The 23,278-nt window shown below is 37.8% G+C and overlaps 1 protein-coding gene and 1 long non-coding RNA gene across 14 annotated transcripts in view; one reads left to right on the forward strand and one right to left on the reverse strand.

The window, feature by feature from the left end:
* LOC122568651 (fat-like cadherin-related tumor suppressor homolog) overlaps positions 1-23,278 on the forward strand; it is a 496,717-nt gene that overhangs the window by 419,147 nt on the left and 54,292 nt on the right. For all 13 annotated transcript variants that reach the window (XM_043728621.1, XM_043728626.1, XM_043728623.1 and 10 more), the window contains 2 exons: positions 10,319-10,425; positions 11,917-12,121. In XM_043728621.1, coding sequence (XP_043584556.1) covers positions 10,319-10,425; positions 11,917-12,121 — 312 coding nt within the window. The remainder of the gene's footprint in view (positions 1-10,318; positions 10,426-11,916; positions 12,122-23,278) is intronic.
* On the reverse strand, positions 12,072-14,674 carry LOC122568655. Its single transcript, XR_006317171.1, has 3 exons — positions 14,358-14,674; positions 14,114-14,284; positions 12,072-12,200 (listed from the first exon to the last, which is right to left on the reverse strand). It is a non-coding gene; the product is annotated as an uncharacterized LOC122568655 (long non-coding RNA).

Below are 23,278 nucleotides of genomic sequence, written 5' to 3' on the forward strand. Positions count from 1 at the left end.
GTTTCGCATGACCGCGCGAATTGAACGTGATTTCGAAAAATTATGTAGAAAATTGTACGATTAGGTCTACAATTAGTGTTGAACTGTGTTATTCATGGATCATGACTGTAACATTACATTGTACCATCTATTCGCCTGATCTCATTTGAAGATACTACTTCTCGTGACTAACGAAATACATTTCTATTAGGTCGTCCGAAAAGTTTCTTTCGTTTTATAAGGAAATAATGCATGCACAACATTTTTCGTTTTATATTATTTTATCGAATTACGTATGATCTATTTTGTTCTATCAAAATAAAGATCACAACGTTCGACAGATTAGGTTTCATGTTTGTGTAAAAATGCATCGTTGTAAAAGACGCGTCTGTAAAAGAAAGACACTTTTCGGACAACCTAGTATTTATATCTTTTTGTATACTTATCAGTATATTGCTCAATTTATTTCAATATTCCTTGGGTATACCTTTAATAGCATAGTTTTCCCATAGTACTTCCATTTCTCTAACATGTCTATCTAATTGCTGCTACAACTTTATCTCTATGCTAAGATTGTGGCCATATTTGTCTGCTATATTAGCAAATATTCTCTTAGAGTTTCCACAATAGCCTGTATTCTTTCGCAAATTAACATTATTGCTCGAAGTAAAAAGCACTTTCACAGAGTCGGCCGCGACTTTCTTCACGGACTATGATCGTAAATTCCTTCCAGAAATATAGGAAGTATAGAAGGGTACTTTTGTAACGTTCCATCGTCCATCTTGGACGTAAATTCCGCGGCTAGGGTGTAACGAGCTCGCGCGAGAACAGAAATTACGCACGTACGTTATTACGTTCCGCGTGTAACGTATTCCAAACATGCACAGAATGCTCGATAACGTTCTCCTTATTGAGTACGAGGCCGCCTCCGTGGAAATACCTCAACGACAATAGAGCAAAGGTTATTAGACTGTTTTATATCATTCTTCTGCTCTCTGGCCTATATTATTTTATTTTAGTCTTGTTACTGCCTTCGAACTTTCCTCCATACAATTACATTCTCAGTTCTATTGTGTCGTTACAAAGAAACGCGTGAAAGAAGAGGAAAAAAGAGGAGAGCTGTGTTTTGTCTGCCTTCTATATATATTTACTCACCAGTACACTGCTGATATTTGTACAGACTTATATATTTCTCCCTTTTTTCTGTTTTTTGACAGGCAAATAAGTGGAACTTAGAGATTTGTTTCGTCTACCAAATATTATAACGAGTACGCTACTTTGGACGTTCTGTTGTATCTTTGAATATTATGTGCAGTCTGTATATTTTTACATGTTGAAATTTCTAAATGCATTCTGGTCATCATTTTATAATACACCTTAGACACAAAGACAGCGAAGTCAAGTGTGACGTTTTCTTATAGAACTTGATGATTAAATAATAAGATACGATATCTCCATTTTTCTGTCTGTTTATGCAAAGAAATTAGACGGCTTTCGCCAGCCGATGAACGAAAAATTTTGTATTCGAGATTAATAAAAGGATTAAATATATCTACCCTTCTGCTGTGCGCCTTATCTTCACTCGCCGAGGAGAAACCTTCTTACGTTTAATTTTCCTCATTGTAGTTTAATCAACGCGGCCACCGCGCGGGAAACCAATCGCCTTATCGTGCGTAAGAGGCTTTCGCCGACCCTCGGTTCCGGCGCGCAAATGGGCTTGCATTCGGGAAATCGCTTCTTAGAAACGGTCGAAAGGTGTTTCCAGGCTATTAAGCAGAGCTTTAGAACGAACATCTCCGCGTAGTATGCTGCCTTTTTCTTTCCATATCCTCATGAAAAAAAAAGAGGATCAAAAAGGGTGGAAAAACATTATCGTATCCCCGTGGCCATATGACATGGATATATTATGTGAGAAAGGGAGAACGTGGATATATTGCCTGTCGAATAAACGTTAAACAAGTGACAGGGATAAGTTGAATACACATTTCCTTTCTTTGCGTGGCAATATTAGAGGCAGAAGTCCTTGCGAGCTGATGCAAGTAATAACCGAACCGTATAGAAATGACTTTCGGGGTAAATGGAATGGCTGGAGAAAATTTTGTTTATGGTGATTGGTAATCGAAGTGTATTTTAAACGTGGAAATATTTGTGGAAGAACTTTGCAAATTTGATTGGAATTTACATTGGAAGAAATTGACGTTCATTGTCGGGTTCTATTACGATATTATAATACGGTTGCAGAGCAGTATAGGGATGTTAAGTATGTATTTTCATGTGACTTAGGATACCAGTAACTACTTGCTGAAATAACCTTTCAACTCGAGTTTCCTTCACAAAGTTACTTCGAAGTAACAATGAACAATGTAGGGTAAAAGGGTATCGTTTAAGATTTCATACAGTGCTTAATATTCAAGATCTCTATACCAAATCTTACACATTAGTTAGAAACCAAAATTGACACAGTCAAAGCACGGGAAGGATAATTTCATCCAGCAAAATCTCACATACAGAAACAATATTCCAAATATATTTCTCAACGGAATAAATCTTATCTCTCCGAGTAAGATATATTTACTCTCTCTCTCTCTCTCTCTCTCTCTTACCCTCTCTTTTTATTCATTGGTCTCAATTAATTCCCGTATTATAAAACATCTCAAGAGTCGCAGCAACTTTTTATCAGATAATTAAACTCGCCCATTTCTGAACAAAAACTTCTCGATGACAATGGCGGATCCATATTTATCCTGGAAGTTTCCGTGCCAGTTTCAACGAATCTAGCTATCGACTACTAAACGTAAAGATCGATCACCGGAGAAGCTTCTTAGTTTCTCGACGTCCGTGGAGGAGTGTCGCGATCAAGACGTATACATTCGCGGGCTATTGGCGAAGCGTCTAAAGTGTCGCCGTTTCGAATCTGGGTTAACGATCGGCCATAGTTCCCCCGCGGTGGATCGAGAGTCGAGAGAAATGTCAGAGAGAAAATGAGGTAGATGGAGACAGATGGAATTCGATAAAAGAATGAAAGAAGGACAAGAAGCTGGTTCACGGGGGTTGGAGGTCGCGAGGATAGTTCGGGGATGGCAGGTTCGACTATAAAATTGCGCGTTTTCCGTTCGAAGGCTCATCGATCGGCTCGCTGCACGTTTCCGGCGAGCAGAGGCATCGTTACTCGGACAAAAGCTCAAAGCCCCCGCGAAAACGAATTCTGTAACTCTTCCGTGAAGCTCTTACGGATCCCGGACGCCAAATGGTATCAGCCGTTTATGAAATGGGATAGGTCGGCCCTGGCTGAAATTACCGAGAAGAGATTTTTACGATTCTTCTAAACATCGTTCTCTCTTCCCCTTTTCCTCGGGCTCTCCTCCCTTTCAAGATTTCGAAGATTCTTAACGCCTTCCAAGTTGTTACCCTCCTTCTCGCTCTTCACGAAATTGGCACACGATCTGGAAGATACGGAGGATGAAAGGAACTGATAATAGAAAGTAGGAATTATGTCGCGTTTTTATGAAGATAATTTTGACTCTCTCGATAGAAAATTATTTAAGGTACACGAATGTTTGTAATGTAATTTCTCTGTTACATTTTTTTAATTATCTTTTTTTGTTTATCGCTGACTCTGGAATGCTACAATGTCTTTTTCGGATTACCAAACGTTACGTTGGAAGTTTTTCAGGTTTGGCGTGATTCTCACGTTCCATATAAAATTCGTATGTTAAAGCAAGCTTGGCTATATATGATAAATTGAATGATAAAAGGAAAATAAAGCGCGTTCGATTTACTTTAATTAGAATTTTTTCATGTTGATATTCGATTCGTGATAGTTGTTCGAGTTCCTAGAGATTTTATTTCGCCGGTTTCGTGAAGTTGTAAAAGTTCATGGTTAGTTCGGAGTGTATACGTTACCAATTGAATATCGGACGAAAACGTTAGCCGTGTTTTCCACATCTTACGGAACTAACTCTCCTCATTCCCGGAGCAATACTTGCATCCGTGGCTTGTAGGTAGATATTTTTCTTTAACGTTATTGCTTTAAGTAAATGCTCAGTGTTCGATTCGGTTCCTATGTTGTTCTAGCTTTTCTCTCTTGAAGCAATGACTAGAAATAGTCTTTCAAACTTCTTTTGTTTCGTTGTAGAAAAACTTAGAAACGAAGAGATATCGTATTTCTTTATTTAATGCTTCATAAATTAATGTATATTCTGTAGAGACAATGAAACACGATAGGTCGTGCGTTTTCAGTTAATTTTCTTAAAAATCTACTTGTTATACTTGATGAGATTTCTTTGTCAGCGTTACCCCTATTATCCCTGGCACCTTAATGAGCTTTCCTCGCTTTATTTTCATTATGACGATAAGAAAGGTTGATCGATGTTTGCAGAAGAAAAGGTCATTAAATATTCTGAAACAATTATTAATTTCCATCACTATAATCGTGACAGTCGTGTATCGTTACAGAGTTAAAGAAATTTCGTTATATACGTACTTCACATAATTGATACGATATACGTGTATACGTAAAAAGCTTGTATGGTAAATACTTTCTAATACTTTCAACTACTTTCGTCAGCGACTGTAATTACATTTCATCATATATACAGCTAAAATCTATTAATTTCAGAAACTACTCAAGAAACTCTTCTCTGTACCACTCTTCGAAATCCTTTCCACATCGACTTTCGCAACAAACAGCGATTGCAAATGTCTCAAACAACCTACCAATCATCCGAAATATTATAGATCGTAGCAGCTCGTTTTTATTTGGTTCAATCAACCATAAGATCACTAAAGAAGTTATCGATGTACAGCGTGGTTGGCGAACTTATTAAATATTTGCCACGCTTCACGCTCTTCTACTCGACCCTCGAGTATCCGCAAGGATTATGCTTTCGATGGCCGATTCTGTAACAAACACGCGTGCCTTTGATCGCGAGTCGATGATGAAACGTTGGAACAGCGCCACGTCGCGAATGCTTTAACACACGCTCGTCGAATTTCCTCGCCGGCTCGTTAGAAACGCGTCGCGGCACCAAATTGCTCGAAACGAATCCTGATATTCTTCTTGACGTAATAACTGTGCGTTCGTCAAGGTGTCGGCTGTAGGGGAGATCGAACCGTCAGCTTGATCTCTAGAACTTAACTGCTTCCTATTACTTATCGCAACAAGTCGCTTTACGACCGATGAATTTAATGACCAACGGGTCGTCAAACTTCACGTGTCTCGCCACGATGATATTAGCACGAGTGGTATAGTTGGTGGAAATTCTTTCTCTTTCTGCTTGTCGTAGGTAGAATACCTTTGTTAGTTTCGAGATTAGTACGAGGTGGTTAAGGGAATGTTTCGTCGTAAATTTTCATTCGAAATTCATCGATGAGACTTTCCTGAATGATATTGTGGTTAAGAAAATTGTATTGATAAAGTGTGATTGGGAAAAGGAATTGTTGGAATGTGTACATCATTGCGCAATAATTCATCAACTTACGTTTAACGTCAATGAATCGACAAGTCAGAGGCTTGCAAATATGTAAAGGCACATCCAATAGTTAAATTATATTTATTGGAATAGAAGGAAAGATATAGGTTTGATATTAAAAAGTGTCAAAGTTTATTATTATTGAATATGAGTTGACTATAAATTTATAGCAGGTTTGGACAAAAATTTGATTTATAGTTAGTTTTTGTTGATTTGCTTAAATTATTGAAAAGTGATTAGCCACTTCGATCTATAAAGTGTAGATCACAGACTTCTCTTTTATAATGTTATTTCAAATAAGATTGTTACATGACGTGTAATTTGTAAAAATTACTTCTAAAATTGTATCGGTTTTATTATCAAACCTGTTATCACTACAGAAGAAAATATATTAATATCGATAATTTGTAATTTGTGAAACGTAACTTTGAAACATAAATAGATCCGATTGCAGAATCGTGTTATGGAAATGGTGGAATTGAATTCCTGAATCTCCGAATGGCGTTATTTGACATAATACTCGAAATAATATATCACTGACTGGCATCGATGTATTAATTGCGAACGATTTCGATCGCTATTAAACTTTCTAAATGGACGATGATTTGAAACGTTTGAGAATTCGAAGAGGTTAATTCGTGTGATCGAAGTGATTTATTGTTTATTGCTGGCAAATCGAATTGCTGGACAAGATTCAGGCTCTTTCATATCTGTCATTTGCCGGGTGAATGCTCCGATCGATTAAACTGTTCGAATTGCCTACAAATCCTTTTTCTGTAGGTTTGATATTGACAGCGGTTATCTGTACATCGATATACTTAATAAATTCGCAGTTCAATATAAAACAAAGTATATCATTGAAAAATTTTAACAAATTAAAAAAAGGGAGGAAAAAAGACGCGAAACATGTAATAAATAAAAGATGGCTTTTTCCATGCTTCACTGTTCAAAAATATAACGTTGACATTTATCTAAATTCTTAAAATTCTTTACGATTGTATTACGCACATAAAATGTAAGAAATGTGAAATATGCGATGAAAAAATATCAACCAAATAATACAGAAATGTATTCTGTCAGAATTTTTTAAGTTTCTTAAATTTACTTACCAGTCCTTCTATTTCTGTTTGCATCCGAGTATGCTTCACGAAAATTGAAGAGGGAGATAAAACTGGCGGGAAACAAGAATTCCGAGATTTCAAAAGATCGTACATTCGATAGCAACCCAAAATCAAAACCGTCGTTTCTTCTGTTCCCAAATCGATAAATTCCATCTTCCCTCTATCTAGTAACGAGCACGATTCGCAATAATATTACGGAGGGACGTCTCTTCCGATCTGGAATTTCGCTGGATTCCCTCTACCATTACGTAATAAAGTGAGCAGCAAGTTATTCGAAATCCTACCCGTCGTCGATTATAATTATTAGAATCATCGATGTTCCCGAGGAACAGAGAGTGCAGAAAGGGGCGAGCCGGCAACTTGGAAATTGCATGCTCCAGATGAACTTTGTACGACGAGAAACTCGATCTAACATTGATTATTCGAAAGTTGCTAATTCGTAGTGGTTGAAATGCTTCGATTTATTCGATGGAAGCAGCGAATACCGCGGAATGCTGGGAAACAGTAAAACGAAGTTGACATTGCAATTACATAGACGTCGATAGGGTTGCAAAATTAATTTAGCGACGAGCTAAAACGCGTCCTCTCTCTCTCTCTCTCTTTCTCTCGTTTTCTAACGCTCGTCGATGATTCTGTACGGTAAAGCACCGGGTAAACTCGTTTTCGCGAGAATGATTTAATTCTAATCCTAGATTGACCACTTTGATCGAACATAATTCGTGCACTCTCGTTTTTTCTCTATTGCCACGAGATCTTGTAGAATTAGAATACTATCTGAAAGTTTTATTATACATTTTATTCTCTAAATGTTCTGTTCTTGTAGTGGTATATTATCTTCGTTAAATCTTTTGTTTCTGGAAGAATACTGTCTAAGGTAACTCTTAAAAAGAATACTGAATTGTTATAATTTTTATAGCATCATTGAGCTCTATTGAGGTTATATATTCCATTAAAAATATTTGTTTTCGAATTTTGAGTATATCGTAGTATTGTATTTTATGTTCGTATCGTAGATTATCGGATTCGTTAAAGATAATTAAACGTAACTTCCTTAGACAGTGCGGGGAAAAGAAACCAGAGAATCCAGGCTTCATAAGTTAGAAAACGGAAAAAAGTGTATAACACGAAAGACATTCTCACTTTGAATGATTTATTTAAAAACGATTCCGCATAGACGACTTGAGTCCCAAAAGAATTGTAAATAATTTGGCGCTAATTAAGAGAACAAAAGTGATCATTTTTTATTTTTAGCTAACGGCATAAGCAATTAAAAGTAACTAAAATTACAATTAATTATTATGAGATAAAATGAGTATTTCTTTGTCCGAAAATTACTTCGTTCAACCAGTCGTGTTCTCCAATTATATCCTCGAACGTAGGTTCAAACGAATTCATTCCGTGTTACAAAGAAAATCTTTCTGTCTTTAACTTTTTCCATTAGCTACCATCTTCGCATCTCTCTTCTCGTTTCATCCTTCTCTGGTTTTTCGCTCTATCCCTGTCTAAAAAGTTCCGTGGAGCGTATCTTTTGACACGGAAGAAAGATAGTTTCTTGTCGCGAGAGAAAGCGACCGCCGCCCTGTTACAATCCGGAAAGAAATTAAGTCCGTAATGTTGTTTAGACGAAAAACTGGGGCATGAAAAGCGAGCATCGCATTCGACTTGGTAGCATATAGTCGTATCTGCTTCTCTTTCTGTCTCGTTCGTTCCACCATTATACGATCGCATAAACTGCTTGTACAAATTACGTTCACGGTAGCGAATTTAATTTATTCTCCCCTTCCACGGATCACTATTAAACGTGCAGCACGTGTCTGCGTCCCCGAACCCCTTCTATGCTTGAACGAGCCACGAAAACACGTGTAACGCGTGCTCTGCGGCTACGAAACAATCGCGGAGAGCGCAGAGTCAATGAGACGTTTCTTTCCGATTAATCAAAGTTTACTTGGACTTTTGAATTACCGTGAATATCGGAGATTAGAGTTAGAAATTTTTGAAAACTTCTCGATATAACCACTGTACAGTGCGCCGCAAGCAAACATTTGCATATCGTTCTCATAATTTTGTTTCTTTAATTTTGGAGATTAGGTCTATGTTTGAGCCGTTTAGAGACAACATTGATCAAACGTGTAAATTTAAAAGCAGAGAATGATGAGAGATAATGTTACGAAGACCATTTTTTATTACATATATTTTCTATATTCATCTTGGAATTTGTTATTATTTGTCATTTTGTTGAAATAAACGAACTCATGGGCGTAAGTTATTTGTTTTCGAGGTATTGAAAATTAAAACGTGTATTTATCTAATGCGATTGAGAAATCGACAGAAAGTTGAGCTAATGAGTTTAGCTTCTGAGAAAATCATTCTTGATTTATATCGGGTGGATTGGAAGTTCTAAAAAAATAGTATAGTATAATATACTCAATATATTAATGTAAACCAGCATTCCAACAGTCCTGGAAATACCAGTCATTGAACGCAAGGAATCTAATAATTTCCGTCGACCGAGTAAATTTTTCTATCTGAATACCGGATTATATACATATATCGAAGAATAAATTAACCATTGATATCTCAGGCGCCGCGCTATCCTTCAATTACATGTGTAGCCATCTTTTTTCTTCGGCCGAGGAAATCGTGAAATCGTGAGCGCGGATCACGATTCCACGGCCGTGAATTTTACGGGAACGAGGCCATAAATAACCGAGGACACCGACGTGTATCTGGCTCCCGCTGGGCTGAATTTCGCCTCGGCTCCGATAATTAATCGATATCGTGGAATTACGAGCTCGATATTATACCGATACTGTTGGGCACGCATACAATGTATAGCGATCGAGGAACTGGTGGGTCGAGCCACGCGAAAGATCGGGATTAATGAAGATGCTGCAGCGAAATCTGAAGATGCAATTACTGACAGAACAAATCGGGGATAATCTTGATTACGATCTACATCTGCTCTCGTACGTAACATCACGGATTGCTAATTAATCGAGGTCTCCACCTCTCTTTCTCGCTCCCTCTATTTGCTGCCTCGATATCTGTTAGCCTTTTGCCCGTTCGTGGACCACTGGTCGCCAGGTATCGAGACGTTATCGTTTTAATACCGCAATAAACCAAGCGTGTGTTCATTGATGGCGTGTATCGCGGTGCAAGAACCGACCGTAAGCACTGGAATGTCGCAAAAACGATCGAAGACACGCGGAACAACGTGCTCGACGTGTTAACAACAGGAATGCAGTCCAATTTTTGCGCTGACGCGCGAGAGCGCGCGCGCGGGTGCACGCTTGGCAAGTCGCCATCTACGTGCACGTCATTTCATATCGGTCCTTGTTGCTAGCTATCTGGCAAGACGGTAATAACGTCTCTTTCCTTATCTTTCCTGCCCTGTCTTCCTCTTCCTCCCTTCTTTCCTTTTCCCACCTTTCTTTTTGCTTTCCTATTTTTCGCGCATAGGACGACCTGTTCCTACTCAGCTCGCGTCCTCTCACGGTGATATCGAAGAGGTGAAAATGTTTCGCGATACCGTGGCTATTTTCAGCTATTCCGTTTGCATGATTAGTTACGCGATGAGACGTTTCGATCGAGCATAACTTGATTTTTTCTTAATTATTGACGATCGAGAAATGTTCTGGAATCGCTGTACAGGAGCGAATATTTCGTTGCGTTAGATTTATGTTTTATTTTCTCTTTTTTTTTTTCTTTTTCTTTTTCTTTTTAATAAAATGTGTTTTGGCGTTCTAGGTAACATCAAGACGAAGGTTATGTTGGATGTGGAGTCGAAGAGAGGATACTGGCTGACGGTGTACGCGCAGGATCACGGAGTGGTTCCTCTGAGCTCGAGTTTGCAGGTTTGTGCAATGCGGAAGATAAATTACATGTTTAATGTATTATACTGTCCCGAGATATATCTTCGTGTTTCGAAATTTTTGATTGTCCACACTCGGACAATGAAAATAGGAACAGGCAGAGAATACATTGGCACAACAATTAACGTGGATATATTTCCCAAATGATATTGGTTTGTTGGATAATTCTTAATGAAAAAGAAAGAAGAAGAAATAACTGATCTTCGAAAAATATTTTCTGGGACACCATAATACTAAAAATTCGGGAGAAGTAGTAGAATTTACTTAAATATTTTGTATTTTGTGAATATTATAGCAAATGTACAGTAAAACTTTGGGTATTTATGAATTTTTCAATTTAATACACTTTGTTGTTAATTCCTCGGTAAAAAATCTGTGTTTCGATCAATGATCAAGGAATTATTGAAGAATTAGTGCTTGTAACGTCGTTTACGTTAAACTAGAAACACTGCCATTACATTTTTGTCATTGTATCGGGAAAATATCACGAACGACTATTTATTTCGTACTTCCTACGTGCATAAGCTCCCAATAGAGGAAACGATGGCTAGTCAAAGAACCAATTTTCTCTATCGACCGCTACAAATTTTTCGTATCACTTATCTCCCACCATAATATCGCAACGTACATTACACTATTGGAAAAAGGCTTTCTGTTACCGACGTGACGCAAAGAGTTTAATTTGCGACACTTTTATAATTGCGTATATAGATAGAAATTGCACTAGTGATTTAACATGACCAGCTAAAATCTCATCGTGGACACTGCAATGCACTATAATCAATACTGTGAATTTTTATTATATATGCCGCAACTGATATTGTAGAAAATAATCAAGATAAGGAAATGAGAATTCAGTAATGATACTGTCCAACGTTGTGAAGTAAGATTATTACCGAATTGTTTAAAAATACGCTCTCTAATAATATGTATTCACTTTAAACTACGATTTTAGTCTTATGCGTAGTATCTATAGAAGATTAATACAGGAAGTGATACATTAATTACTATAATTTAAACTTCAAATATTCCTGCTCTTTTCGCTTCATTTCACATTAAAATCAATTTCCTCGATTACATTCTTGGGCGAAGAAAATAGACGTTCACGAATGTACATTTCATAACTTACACATTCAACGGTAATCGATAGAAAGAATAAATTATTCCAGGAATCTTTCAAACGATACCTTTTAGCAATTATTTCTTTCAAACGAATTGCGTCAATAATTTTGTACCGATTAAAATTCAAAACCGATCATTTTCGAACAGAATTTATCTTAATCTCTACTGCTTTGCACGCGTGATACAATATAATCCTCATTTCTCAAAGTTCTGCTATACTCGGTGCTAAAAAATCCGCCAATAACTCTAGTTTACAACAATATGGCAAATTTTTTTCCATTTTTTCGCAAACGCACAATAGCGAGGATTTATCTACCTCCCGTGAATAATTCACAGCCGATTTTCGTGCAGGTGTACGTGGAGGTGCTGGACAGGAACGACAACACCCCGTTGACTGAAGTTCCAGTCTATTATCCATCGGTCCTGGAGAACTCTCCGGCAGGTGTGAGCGTTCTTCAAATCCAGGCGTTCGATCGCGACGTCTCGCCCCAACAATTCACTTTTTCCATCACCAGCGGCAATCCGGAAGGTTATTTTCTCATCAACTCCACCACCGGTAAGTTCCACATGGTCAGTCAGAAAAGAGCCAATATCTTGTCACAGAATCGAAATAGATTGGCTACAACGGTCCTTGGCTGTAACGAGATCAATTTGCCCTTCTATGAATGAGGGTTTTAATAACGACGATTCGAAAATAAATCAGAGCAAGAAAATAAGTTGGAGTTTTTTTGAAATTTCAATCAAGAAATGTGGATTGAAGAAGACGGGAAGATATCAACACTAGAATTATCGGATTGGTCAAAATTCATGATACTTCCGAGTTATTTTATAGGTCTATAATGCTGCATTTTCGAAGATCTGAATAATTTTTTGGAAAATATATTTTCTTACTGCGTTATGTGTCTTTTCATGATAGCAACTTCGATAGTTGTAGTACTAACGTAAAACACTTCTTCGGTTGATACATTCGTATTTGAATTTATCGAGAAAGAAATTTTAATAAATGTTTGACTTGGACGATAGCTCCGATTAAACGTAATGGGTGGTAGTTTCGCCCTCAATCTATTTAATAATGGCGTTCTGTCACATAGATTGACCCCTGTCAGTTCTCGCGATGAATTAAAGAGATAGGAGCTAGTTGAAGCGAATATCGCAACGATGAATTGGCATAAAGACACAAGGCATGGTTTAAACTGCAGCGAACGATAATAAAATTGCACATTACCTTCGTTTAATTTTTATCATTGAGCTCGAAAGTTTCAATTTGCTTTCACTTCTGAATATCACAATAGTCTGGTTTTATAGCTCTTCGTGAACAATAAATTTTAATTATAGCCCATAAGTTATTTATATTTGACGGCTGGCGCGAGACTCTCTCTCTCTCTCTCTCTCTCTTTCTCTCTCTTTCTCTCGTTACATCATGAAACGATATTTTAATGAACGTACAGTCTATTTCCCAACGCTTTCTGGCTATTAATATTTTAATTCCACTTCACATAAAATTTTCCATTGAAAAAAGATCTCGATATTTGAAAGATCTTTACCTCTTCATTCGTGTCCTTTTAACAGCTCTGTCTTTGCACTCGCGGAATACATATGTAATTTCGATTGCAAGCCTGCCATTACGAGCTCTCCTAATTAAAGAGCTTAAATATCAAAGATGAAGAGTCAGGCAGGAAATTATCAACGCGGCAGGCGCGCGCCAATTTTAACGCTTCGAGCATGAAGCTCTCCATAATATTCCAATAAACAAGATTTATTCGCTGCGATTCGATATTTCCATATCGCTTAACGGTAAATTGACGATTAGAAGAAAGATTCGATTTAATGAAGATAGCAATAACCGGGGCCACTTGTACGAAGCCGACGCTCAAATTAAAAGTCCAATTTCACCCCTCTGGGTTCATTTGAAAGTCTGATTTAATCGGTCGCTGGCCCGCCAAGATTATTCACCGAGGGTCGAATCGAATTTGTATCGCAAATTGTCCCGCATTAAAATTGATTCTCACTCGTCTGGTGTACGCGTGCCTATTTACGCGCAGTATCATCGCCCTTTCATCTCCAGTTCCACTTTTCCACACCCCCTGATCAGTAATATAATCGCGTTCCGCTACCTTCTTCTCCTTTTCCTTTCAATAACGAGTTTCTGACTTTTCATCGTTTCGTAATTTCGCGGGCTAACACGACCGTTCCACCAGAAACGATGAATAATGAATGGCGTGGCTTGATCGGGCGAATTTGCATACGTTATCGCGTAAGTCGAAAACAATGACTCCGACGCTTCCGCTTCTATGACGCGAGTCACTTTCCCGGAACATAGAAGACCAGAGAAAAGGGGAAACTGCTAATAAATAATGATTGACGGTTTATTAATGGAGCGAAATTATAGGGAGATAACGAGGTAGGATAATTCTGAACGCGCGGTGATATTAAATCCATTTTAATACTTCGATAATGTAAAAAAATAACGAATAACTCGGAAAATAATTATTTCCTTATGTTTATAATTGTGTCTGCATTTCTGATATCGCATACGAAACATACGTACCATTAATATTTTATAGTAAATAAATGTCGATAGTTGCATCACTTATGATGATGTTTAAGACGGATATTTATAGCTTTTACAGTTTAGCTTGATAATAACCTTTGAACGAATAAATCTTGGAGATGAAAATCGAGAGATCGTTTCATTCGTTTTCTTCGTCATCCCAATTTTCTGCAAGAAATTCGCAATGGTTAATTACAAAACGGGCAAACGCGGAACGAAAGTCTCTGCAAATCGGAATTACACATCATTCATTCAACCGGTGTACGTTCACCTCGCAGCGGCATCGCCTTTCCTCCAGAAGTTTCGTAAGCGGTCATTTATTCCCAGTCATCTCGAAGATCGATGGGAGGCGGTGCGGAAAATTGCTTACACCGGTAGAAGACGGCTTGTAATTAAAAAGTCGACCGTCCGCTGATTCGTATTCATCAGTCTTCCCGAGCCACGGGAAACTTTCCACGGTTCTTGGATTGTCGGCCCAGAAATTACGAAAAGACACCTCTATCTTTTTCCTTCTTTTTCTTTTTTTGCGTTCGATAAGGGGAGAAAAATGTACGCGTCGAGGACGAACTGGGTGACCAAAGGAAACTGTAGAACGAAACGAAAAACGAGCTAGAAGAGTCGCCATTCGATGCTCGTACGAGTGGAACGCCGGTCAATAAAAAATGAGTCGTATCTCGTCGAGTGTCGTTGGGTTATCGAACAATGATTCCGCGTTGGTCCGCGAGAAATGGTTCTTCATCGTCAATTTCTGTACCGCATTCACATTGCGATAAGAAGCCTACGGACTTTTGTATCATTTCGTGTCTCTATAAACTAGAGAAATCGAACCTGTAGGTAGAGATTTGTTCCATTTGTTTTTTAATAATATAAATCGAAAGGGTAAAAATTTGTCTAAAAAGAATTTCTCTGTTGAGACCAGTACGAATTGCGATTTATGGTAAATTATTGATAACGTCAGGAACGATTCAGAAAATCATGTGATATATAAAAGTGTCATATAATTAAACAGAAAACAGAGTTTCATGTGAATCGTTGAAAAATACAGACGGTACTCCAGTCCAGTTGCCCAGAAAATATTTTGAGAATTATTATTATACGTATGAGATATAGTTTTTTTTTTTTAAATTTAATAAGCAAAATTCTACCTGCAATCCACAAATCGTACATAGCAAATAATTTAAACACTTTGAACATTCTATACATTTTCGTACCTAGATGTCCCATAAATTACATAAACATTCGCAATCTCTAGCTATAACTACCGATCGTTTCGTATTTTCATATTTTCTAGTTTTCCTTTCGATAGAATTTGATGTAGGTATCGTTGCCACGTTGAAAAGTCACTGATCCCGCGTTTGTTTCATGGAATGAACGATATTTCGGTTGGCCGAATGGCTTGAAAATAAATCGTACTCCACGATTCACAAAGTTTCTTGCACGTTCGCTGTATCGCGCGTTTCGATGTAAGTACCGACGATTCCAAGAGGTTGTTCGCTGGCCGGGATTGAAGTAGATGAAGAGAGTCGGCTTTTTGCTAGGTGAATACCTCGATGCGTGAAGTGGATCTCGGATTGGGGTGAGGTTATGATCCTTATTTATGTGAAATCATGATGAGATTGAAACGATGAAGATGTTGAGAACCATGTGCCTGCTGGAGATCGAATTTAAAAGTAAATCTTTTGAATTTATACTTTCGCTTCTTTACTCTTTATATTCACCAGACTAGTCACAGCTGACCTACATTTTTTAATAAAATTTGTGAGAGATTAGAAATTCGACTTTTTGATCCTTTAACCTGGGAATATACGGAATCCTGGCTTTTTTTATTTCTTCGTCGAGTCAAACATTAAATAATATTTTATACTAACTTCATGATTCACTATATTTTTTTTTTGTATTTTTTTAATGATCAGTATTCTCACGTTTTAATATTTTTTCTAAGGATTGGTTATATAATCAGTCGTTCTACTTATAATATTCAAAAGCTGGAATAATTAAAATGCTTGATTCAAAATTCCATGCATAGCGGACTGGTATTAAATAATATAAAGAAACTAAAAATTGTCAGTAATTACAAAAATAATTTATTCCGATAAAATGTATTTTTATAATTATTTCTTAGCTCGCCAGAAAACATAGTACAATGTAATCACAGCCACAATACATTAATATTTCCAAGTAATTTTTCTCGTATCAAAATTTCCTCTATAACAAAAAGAGTTTTAATGATTCTCTGTCATTTACACTGCTTTTCTTCTGATTCTCGCAATTACTGTCACGAGTCAAAAGATTAGTGTAATACAACCTCGGCATATTCCTTTCATCAACAATGCACGAAAGCATTTGCACAGCGTGTGTATATGCGACTTAACCTAATACAGTGATTAAGTGAAACGCGAACGCATTCGGTTGCTTCTTTTCCTCTAAGCTGTTTATCCGGTGGATCGTCTGTGACAAAGCGTAATAATCTCGGATAAATATGTAGGAGACTACAGGGTTGCGTAAAACGTTGCGTGGTTTAACGCGGTCGTCGAGTCCGTTAAGCCGATTTCGCGATCTCCACCGGGAATTCGATGCGTCGAGCACGCTAGATCAAATGGTAGCTGGAAGTTAAGCGCTTTTAGGCTTCCGCGGTTCAACCAGGATATATCCGCGGGATCGTCGGAAATGAATTTCGATCTCACAGAACTGACGGTTCTACGGCTGCTGAGCGACAAATTGATGGAGCTCCGGTGATGCTTGAATCTTGATGGAATAAGGAACAGGAAGATATAGATTTTTGGAATTGCTTCGAAATTTTGGCGTTCTTTAACGTTACGTTTTATTATCCGTCAATTATGCGAATAATCTCTCCACACGTTCTACCAATTTATTTCAACGAACACGTTGACTGTCAAGATCGTTAATGGTCCTTGCGATTAAATTTTCTAAAGTAATTAAGACAAGATCAATTTTATGAAGTAAAAATTTTTAATGATATGAGTGATTTAGACAACATTGTTAGAAAAGAAGTTTGTCAATATAACGTAATATTTTGCAAAAATTAAATATTATATCGTAGCATATTTCAATCTATTACAACTTCCAGGGAGAAATATATAAAATCCGCGTGGCGGTCAACGCGTTAATCTATAAATTTAACACCAATCTGCAACAAATAATTGAAAATGAGCGATCAAAATTGTAATCAAAACTACGCCATATCTTGTACGATGCGAGAGTAGAACATATCTAATATTAGAGTAGTCGACAAGTGCGCGTCGAAAATACTTATCAGAGTATCCGACTGATCATGCACGTTTACATGGATTCTGCTTAGTCGGCGAATACGCAGATTTAGAAACAAGCCGGGGAGATTCGAAATAAGCCTACAGATCGTCATGGTAACTACGATGATCGTGCGTGAAGAACAGATAGGTCGTTTAGCCGGGAATTTCACCCTGGCCATTTTGCAAGGTATAAACGTATGCTTATACGCGTACTTTCTCTTCGTCTCGCGAACGCGAAATTGATCGCCGCGATTAGGAACTACGCACGCGTGCGTACTGTAATCGCTCGGCGATTTGTGAACCGATGCAATCGCCGGCCTTTGTGGGAATCGAAAGACGCAAGATGGTAGCGATGCCTGATTGTATGAATTATCGTTGAGGGAATGAAGAGTTGGCCGGAGGTAATCATAAATGTTTCTGATACGAAGAAAGATGAACGCGAGGTACTAAGATGAATTATCTGCTCGTTAATAAGCATTTAATGTATTGATTGATGCTGATGGTGGTGATGATAAAACGACTAGAATTTATGTCTATTTCATTCAGTGTTACTATTGAACCAAGAATTGCGTCGAGTTTGGAAATTGGAAACATAAACTCTGAATCTCCGCCTGATTATCAATGGATATTTTACTATAGGAATTTTTGTAAATTTGAAACGAGGCGAATGTTAATGATATGAGAACAGAATATTTGTCAGAGCATTAATTAGAATGAAATTTTTCCTCCGATAATAATATTTATGAATTTTTATGAGATGCTACCGATCCGTAAATTTATTAATACTCTGTTTTCAAACTTTGCTACTATCTCATGTACTCGATTACAAATGTAAATTCTTTTGCACAAAGATAAGCTTGCGATTAACCACGCGTAGCCGTCTCAAATTTTCAACAAATTATAACTGTTTCTTCGCTACATCTCTGATATTCACGTGTAAAAACGAAAGAAAGAACTGTCGGCCGATAGGATCCAGTAAAAAGAAAAGACACTGCACAATGAACTGCGGCACGATTCCGGCCATAAAATATCCCAACAATCAGCTCGGAAAGAAGGTCAGAAATCGCATGTACATTGTACAGCATAACTCCCTCAGGTTCGTTATCGCAATTACGCGCACGTAACGAAACACTTCTCCATTTCCTTTTTTCAACCGTTCCCGATTCGAACGAAAAGCAGAACGAACGAGTTCGCGGAAACCAAAAGAACAAATCGCGAAGCCTAACGTAATTCGTAATTACGTGACGTAAAAGTAAATCGTTGGAACAAAAGCGGACAAATGGATAACTTCAGTTTAGACGATCACAAGTTGTTCGAAGGTTTCCACTTGATTGAAATTTGGTTTACACAGAAAACTTTCAACTGAGTTTCAATGATTCGAGACCGATCGAATCGGTCAATCAAGCAAAAGTTGCCTAACGTAAACGCTGTTTAAAGAGCCGACTACTACCGACGAGATTGCATAAGTTACAGCACGAGAGTCACCGCGAAGCGATCTAATTTCCCGCGGTTGTTACGTTTACGGTTTACCAGCTGTATTGTTTTTATTTAAAGAAACTCAGGAAATAATAACGGATAATCACGGCGTTTTGGGAATGCTATTGCGGGGATTAGATCAGATACCACGGCTCTCTCGGCTGTGTAATACGCTGCAGCCCGGGGAAAGCTGTGTGTACACATGCGCCAGTGAAACAGGTTAGTCGTATCCGGTGAACATCGCGTTTTATCACGAAAAGGTTTTTTTTTATGTCTGCTACAATCGAGTATTCGAACAGGCGAAAGGCGATAGAGATATTATTTTGCTTATTCGTCCGATTGAAAAAATATTTGAAGAGAAATTTTATATTTATGAAAAATAATGGATCATTAGTACATTTTTAATACTTTCAATGTATTGATATAATTTCAATCTGTTTTGAAAGATATTTACATTTCAATGTTCAGCTTTTAACTATGTACTGCTCGTTTTATCCTTCGTTGAATCTGATTAAAGTTTACTATACTTTTATCTGAAATCGTGATACTTTAATATCTATTATACAAAGTTACGTAACAATATGATGATCGGTGACGCGACACTATCGTCAGGCGAGTATTAACTAATAGTTCCCAATATACATATTTATTTATCTGTTTATACGTTTCTCTGGTCATTTATTGTTTCTATCTTTATGCTTTTGAAATATTTAAAGTTTCTGAAATTTCCTGCAAACATGACGAAAGCTATATTTTATTCGCATATCCTTAACTTGACGAACATAAAACTCGGTAAATCTACTTTTTCTTTCACCAAACTCTCGTCACACATTTCGGACGTGAAATTCAGTCTCAACCAGCGTGTTCAGCCCGGCTCATTCAACCCTACGATTTCGCTCTTTTATTTTTATCCCGTTCGCTCGTTCCTTCGTTTAACACCTGTTCACGTGGAAACTCAATACGAAAGTCCTATGTCGTCGATTGAGAGCTTCTAGAATCGCGTTCGCGAGTTTATCCGAGTTTATTCGACGATCGGAACCGATGGAATAAGGTCGATAGCCCGACATGACCGAAAAACACCAGCCGATCCGGCACGAATTTTAAGATCCCGCGACGCATTTGCAATTCAAAGCGATACGTACACGTCGATAGGTAGCAATTGTTTCGATTCTTCATACGCGATCAATGGCGGCTTCTGATTGTACCGGCGCTCGTTAAATTTCCAAGCGTCCTGATTTCGTGCCTCCAACTCACCGGAGTTTCACCTTTACCGATCTGTGGAGCAAGATGCGTAATTTGCATACCTAAATAACACGTGACCGCGATAAATCTCCCGATTCTCGAGTTCTGCCTTGATTTCGATCACATGCTAATTCTATGAAAATGAATTATTCTTGATGAACCACTTTTCATCAGGACGCTACAATAATATTGCAACTTGTTACTTGCGCTGCATTTTGTTCCAGCATCGGATTAGTTTGTTGTAGAATATATGTTACTGAATATTTCACGATATTTTAAAGTTTAAGCTCGGTTACGACCAGTGTTCGCGAAACTGACAAATAATATGCGACCATTTAACCCGTTAAAAAAGACTTCGATCATCGCGCAATTGGAAATTAATAAAGACACATCCGTTTCATTTCGATTCGTTTCACTTAGGCTTAGTCGTAACCGACGTATATATAGTGTATAATTCATTTTGAACATAAATCAAACTTGACCAATAACACAATGTATACAACTCTAACTTCTAAGGTGTCACTAACATTCCTCTGTCCGCCCAAAACCCTTTTCAAACTTCGATTCACAATTTTTCCCCGCTCAAATACGCAGCCTATATACGCGACACTGTTCGTTCAGTCGCGATATTTTCACGCGGCGGTGATGTTCCTCGAATGCACGTGAAAAGAACCTCTGCGACACTCTTCACCGGAAATCACGCTCGACGACGCGTCGTGAACTGTGCAGGGGAAAAAATTTCTCCGGGGAAGCTGGCTGGTCCCACGTTTTTCCACGGAACATTTTTTAGTAGTCGTCATAGAGTAAGCTGCCGGCGAGCTTCGAGATCTCGGGGATGAACGTCGTCGGTTGTGCTCCGGGGAGACGAAAAATAAATCCGTTCTGATCTGATGATAGCGGCACATCTTGGTATACCGGCGGAACCAGATAGTACTGTCGATAATATCGCGAATAGTTTTGATTTCCGATAACGAATTTCCCGCGGAGAAAGCTGTCTACGTGCGACGAACCGCGCGTTCATCCGGCTGAGTCGGTCGAGACGACGATGTCTCGATGTGATGAGACCGAGGGACCAAAACGAAAAGCAATTATTTAAATGCGTTCTACGTCGCGAACTTTTCTATTTGTCGTCGAGTTTTTACCGATATCAGGCTTTCCCTTTCTTCCCACTCCGTCTTGTTCACTTTATTTTTCGACAATCTCTCGTTCCTCGTGACCATTTTTTTCTTACGTAGATCGAGCCTAGAGGGTGACGCGAATGAATCATGGAAATAGAAGTATTGTACCTTGTTTTGTAAGAGTTTTGAATCGTTTTTGAACCGGAAGAGCGCCATTAAACGTATTAAATTACGTACATTGTATTAAAATGTTATTTAAATTGGTATGTATATAATGTAGTTTAATGTAAATCTTTTCTTTTCCATTTCAGCTTTTGTTACGTATTTCTTCAATAAAAAAGAACTTACGAGAGGAATGTAGGAATTAAACGTAGATCCCAGTAAAATCCAATAATTAATAAATATAAAAGAATCGTAGAGAGTATCTGTTATTATAAATTATTTAAATACCTAGAAAGAATGGAGCATTTTCAAAACTATTTTAATTTTCATGTTACGTAACTATAGAAAAATCAACAAAACATCAATCCATTCTTTCGCTCTGTTATTCGAATGTTTCTCTAAATTCCATATAAAAATCCATATCAGTGACCACACGAAAATCATCTCCAGTTGGACGTTGCAATGCGAACCGAAAAAGGACCCGACTCTATCGTGGTTCCATTTTATCGTTTACATATCTTAGCTTTGACACGCGTGTATCACCCTCGTAAATTTTCCAACAGCCTTTCAGACTCATCCTGTACATTCGTCGCGTCATCTCACCCTTCTAACCTTCCCCTTTTTCTCGTTTCACCAGTGATTCCAACGAGAAAAGCGCACGCTGGCAGAACGTCGACCTTTATTACCACGTCGAATCTTTTGGCCAGAAAAGTGTACGTCGTACCAGCGTCGTATTCGAGCAACGATATTGCATTTGACGACCGTACTGTAATTTCTTGTCAATTTTTTATATCGACCCGTGATTGTGATCTGGGCTCGATTCGATCAAATGACACGATATCGTCATTTTGTGTTGATGGCGCTGTGTGATCCGACAGCTTTGTGTTTCTAATTATGTAATACACACAAGCACGAGCTTTTGTTATTAGTAAACTGCGCATTTTTGTGTAATTTACACAAAATTTGCGAGTGCAAGCAGCTATTGAATATTAGTTGAAATGCGCCATAAACGACATGTTTGATTTCGTTATAAAAAGTAAATTATATTATCATGATGTTGTCCAACAGTAACCAAACTGAATTATACAGTTGAAGAATATTGAAACGGTCGAACTTTGTTAGCATCTATTGGAATTTTAATGTATACAAATCTTCATTTACCTACTGAAAATTTCATTTGCAATTGTAATTGATTCTTTACCATACCAAAAGCTAATTGGGTATTCATGCTCGTTTCGTCAATTATGTTCAATGTTGTAATTAATTTCTTTCTTTTACAGCCACAATTTAAATTTATATATAGATATTATTGGACGGACGTATCTGTAAATTGTTTTTTATCTCTGAAAGAAGTAGACAAAAGAAGGAAATATTTGAAAATAAATTGCGATTGAATTACAGAAATTTAACCAGTAATTCATTTTTACGCAATTTTTGATAATATTCCCTATTGAATAAGTCAGACCTCAAGGAGCTAGATAAAGCTTTCTAATTAGCGCATGCATTTGGTCGATAATTAGCTTCGTGAACACAGCCGCGTTCAATATATTTCGCATCCACGAAATTCAAACGTTCCCCACTCGAAGTGTAGTGGAAATGCACAGAATCAGAGGTTTGGTAAATTTCGCGCACGTGTGGCAAACTTCTCGCGTCTTCGCGAAATAGAAACATGCGGCTTCTTAACCTGATTAGTATTTCCGGTTGAAATATAAAATCTGTGTCGTTTGCTGCTGTTGCCGGAAGCCGGAGAAACCGTGCAGAATGAAAAAAAAGGAATGCGACCGCGGGACAATGTACTCTGGAAATATTTTCAGGGGCTTCGTTTTTGTTCTGCAATGTTGCTTTTAGAAACGTTCTCAGAGTCCGGAAACTGTCTGCATCCGGTTAAATCTTCT

The sequence above is a fragment of the Bombus pyrosoma genome, linkage group LG6 (genome assembly GCF_014825855.1).
Source record: "Bombus pyrosoma isolate SC7728 linkage group LG6, ASM1482585v1, whole genome shotgun sequence".
In the NCBI taxonomy this organism is placed as follows: Eukaryota; Metazoa; Arthropoda; class Insecta; order Hymenoptera; family Apidae; genus Bombus; species Bombus pyrosoma.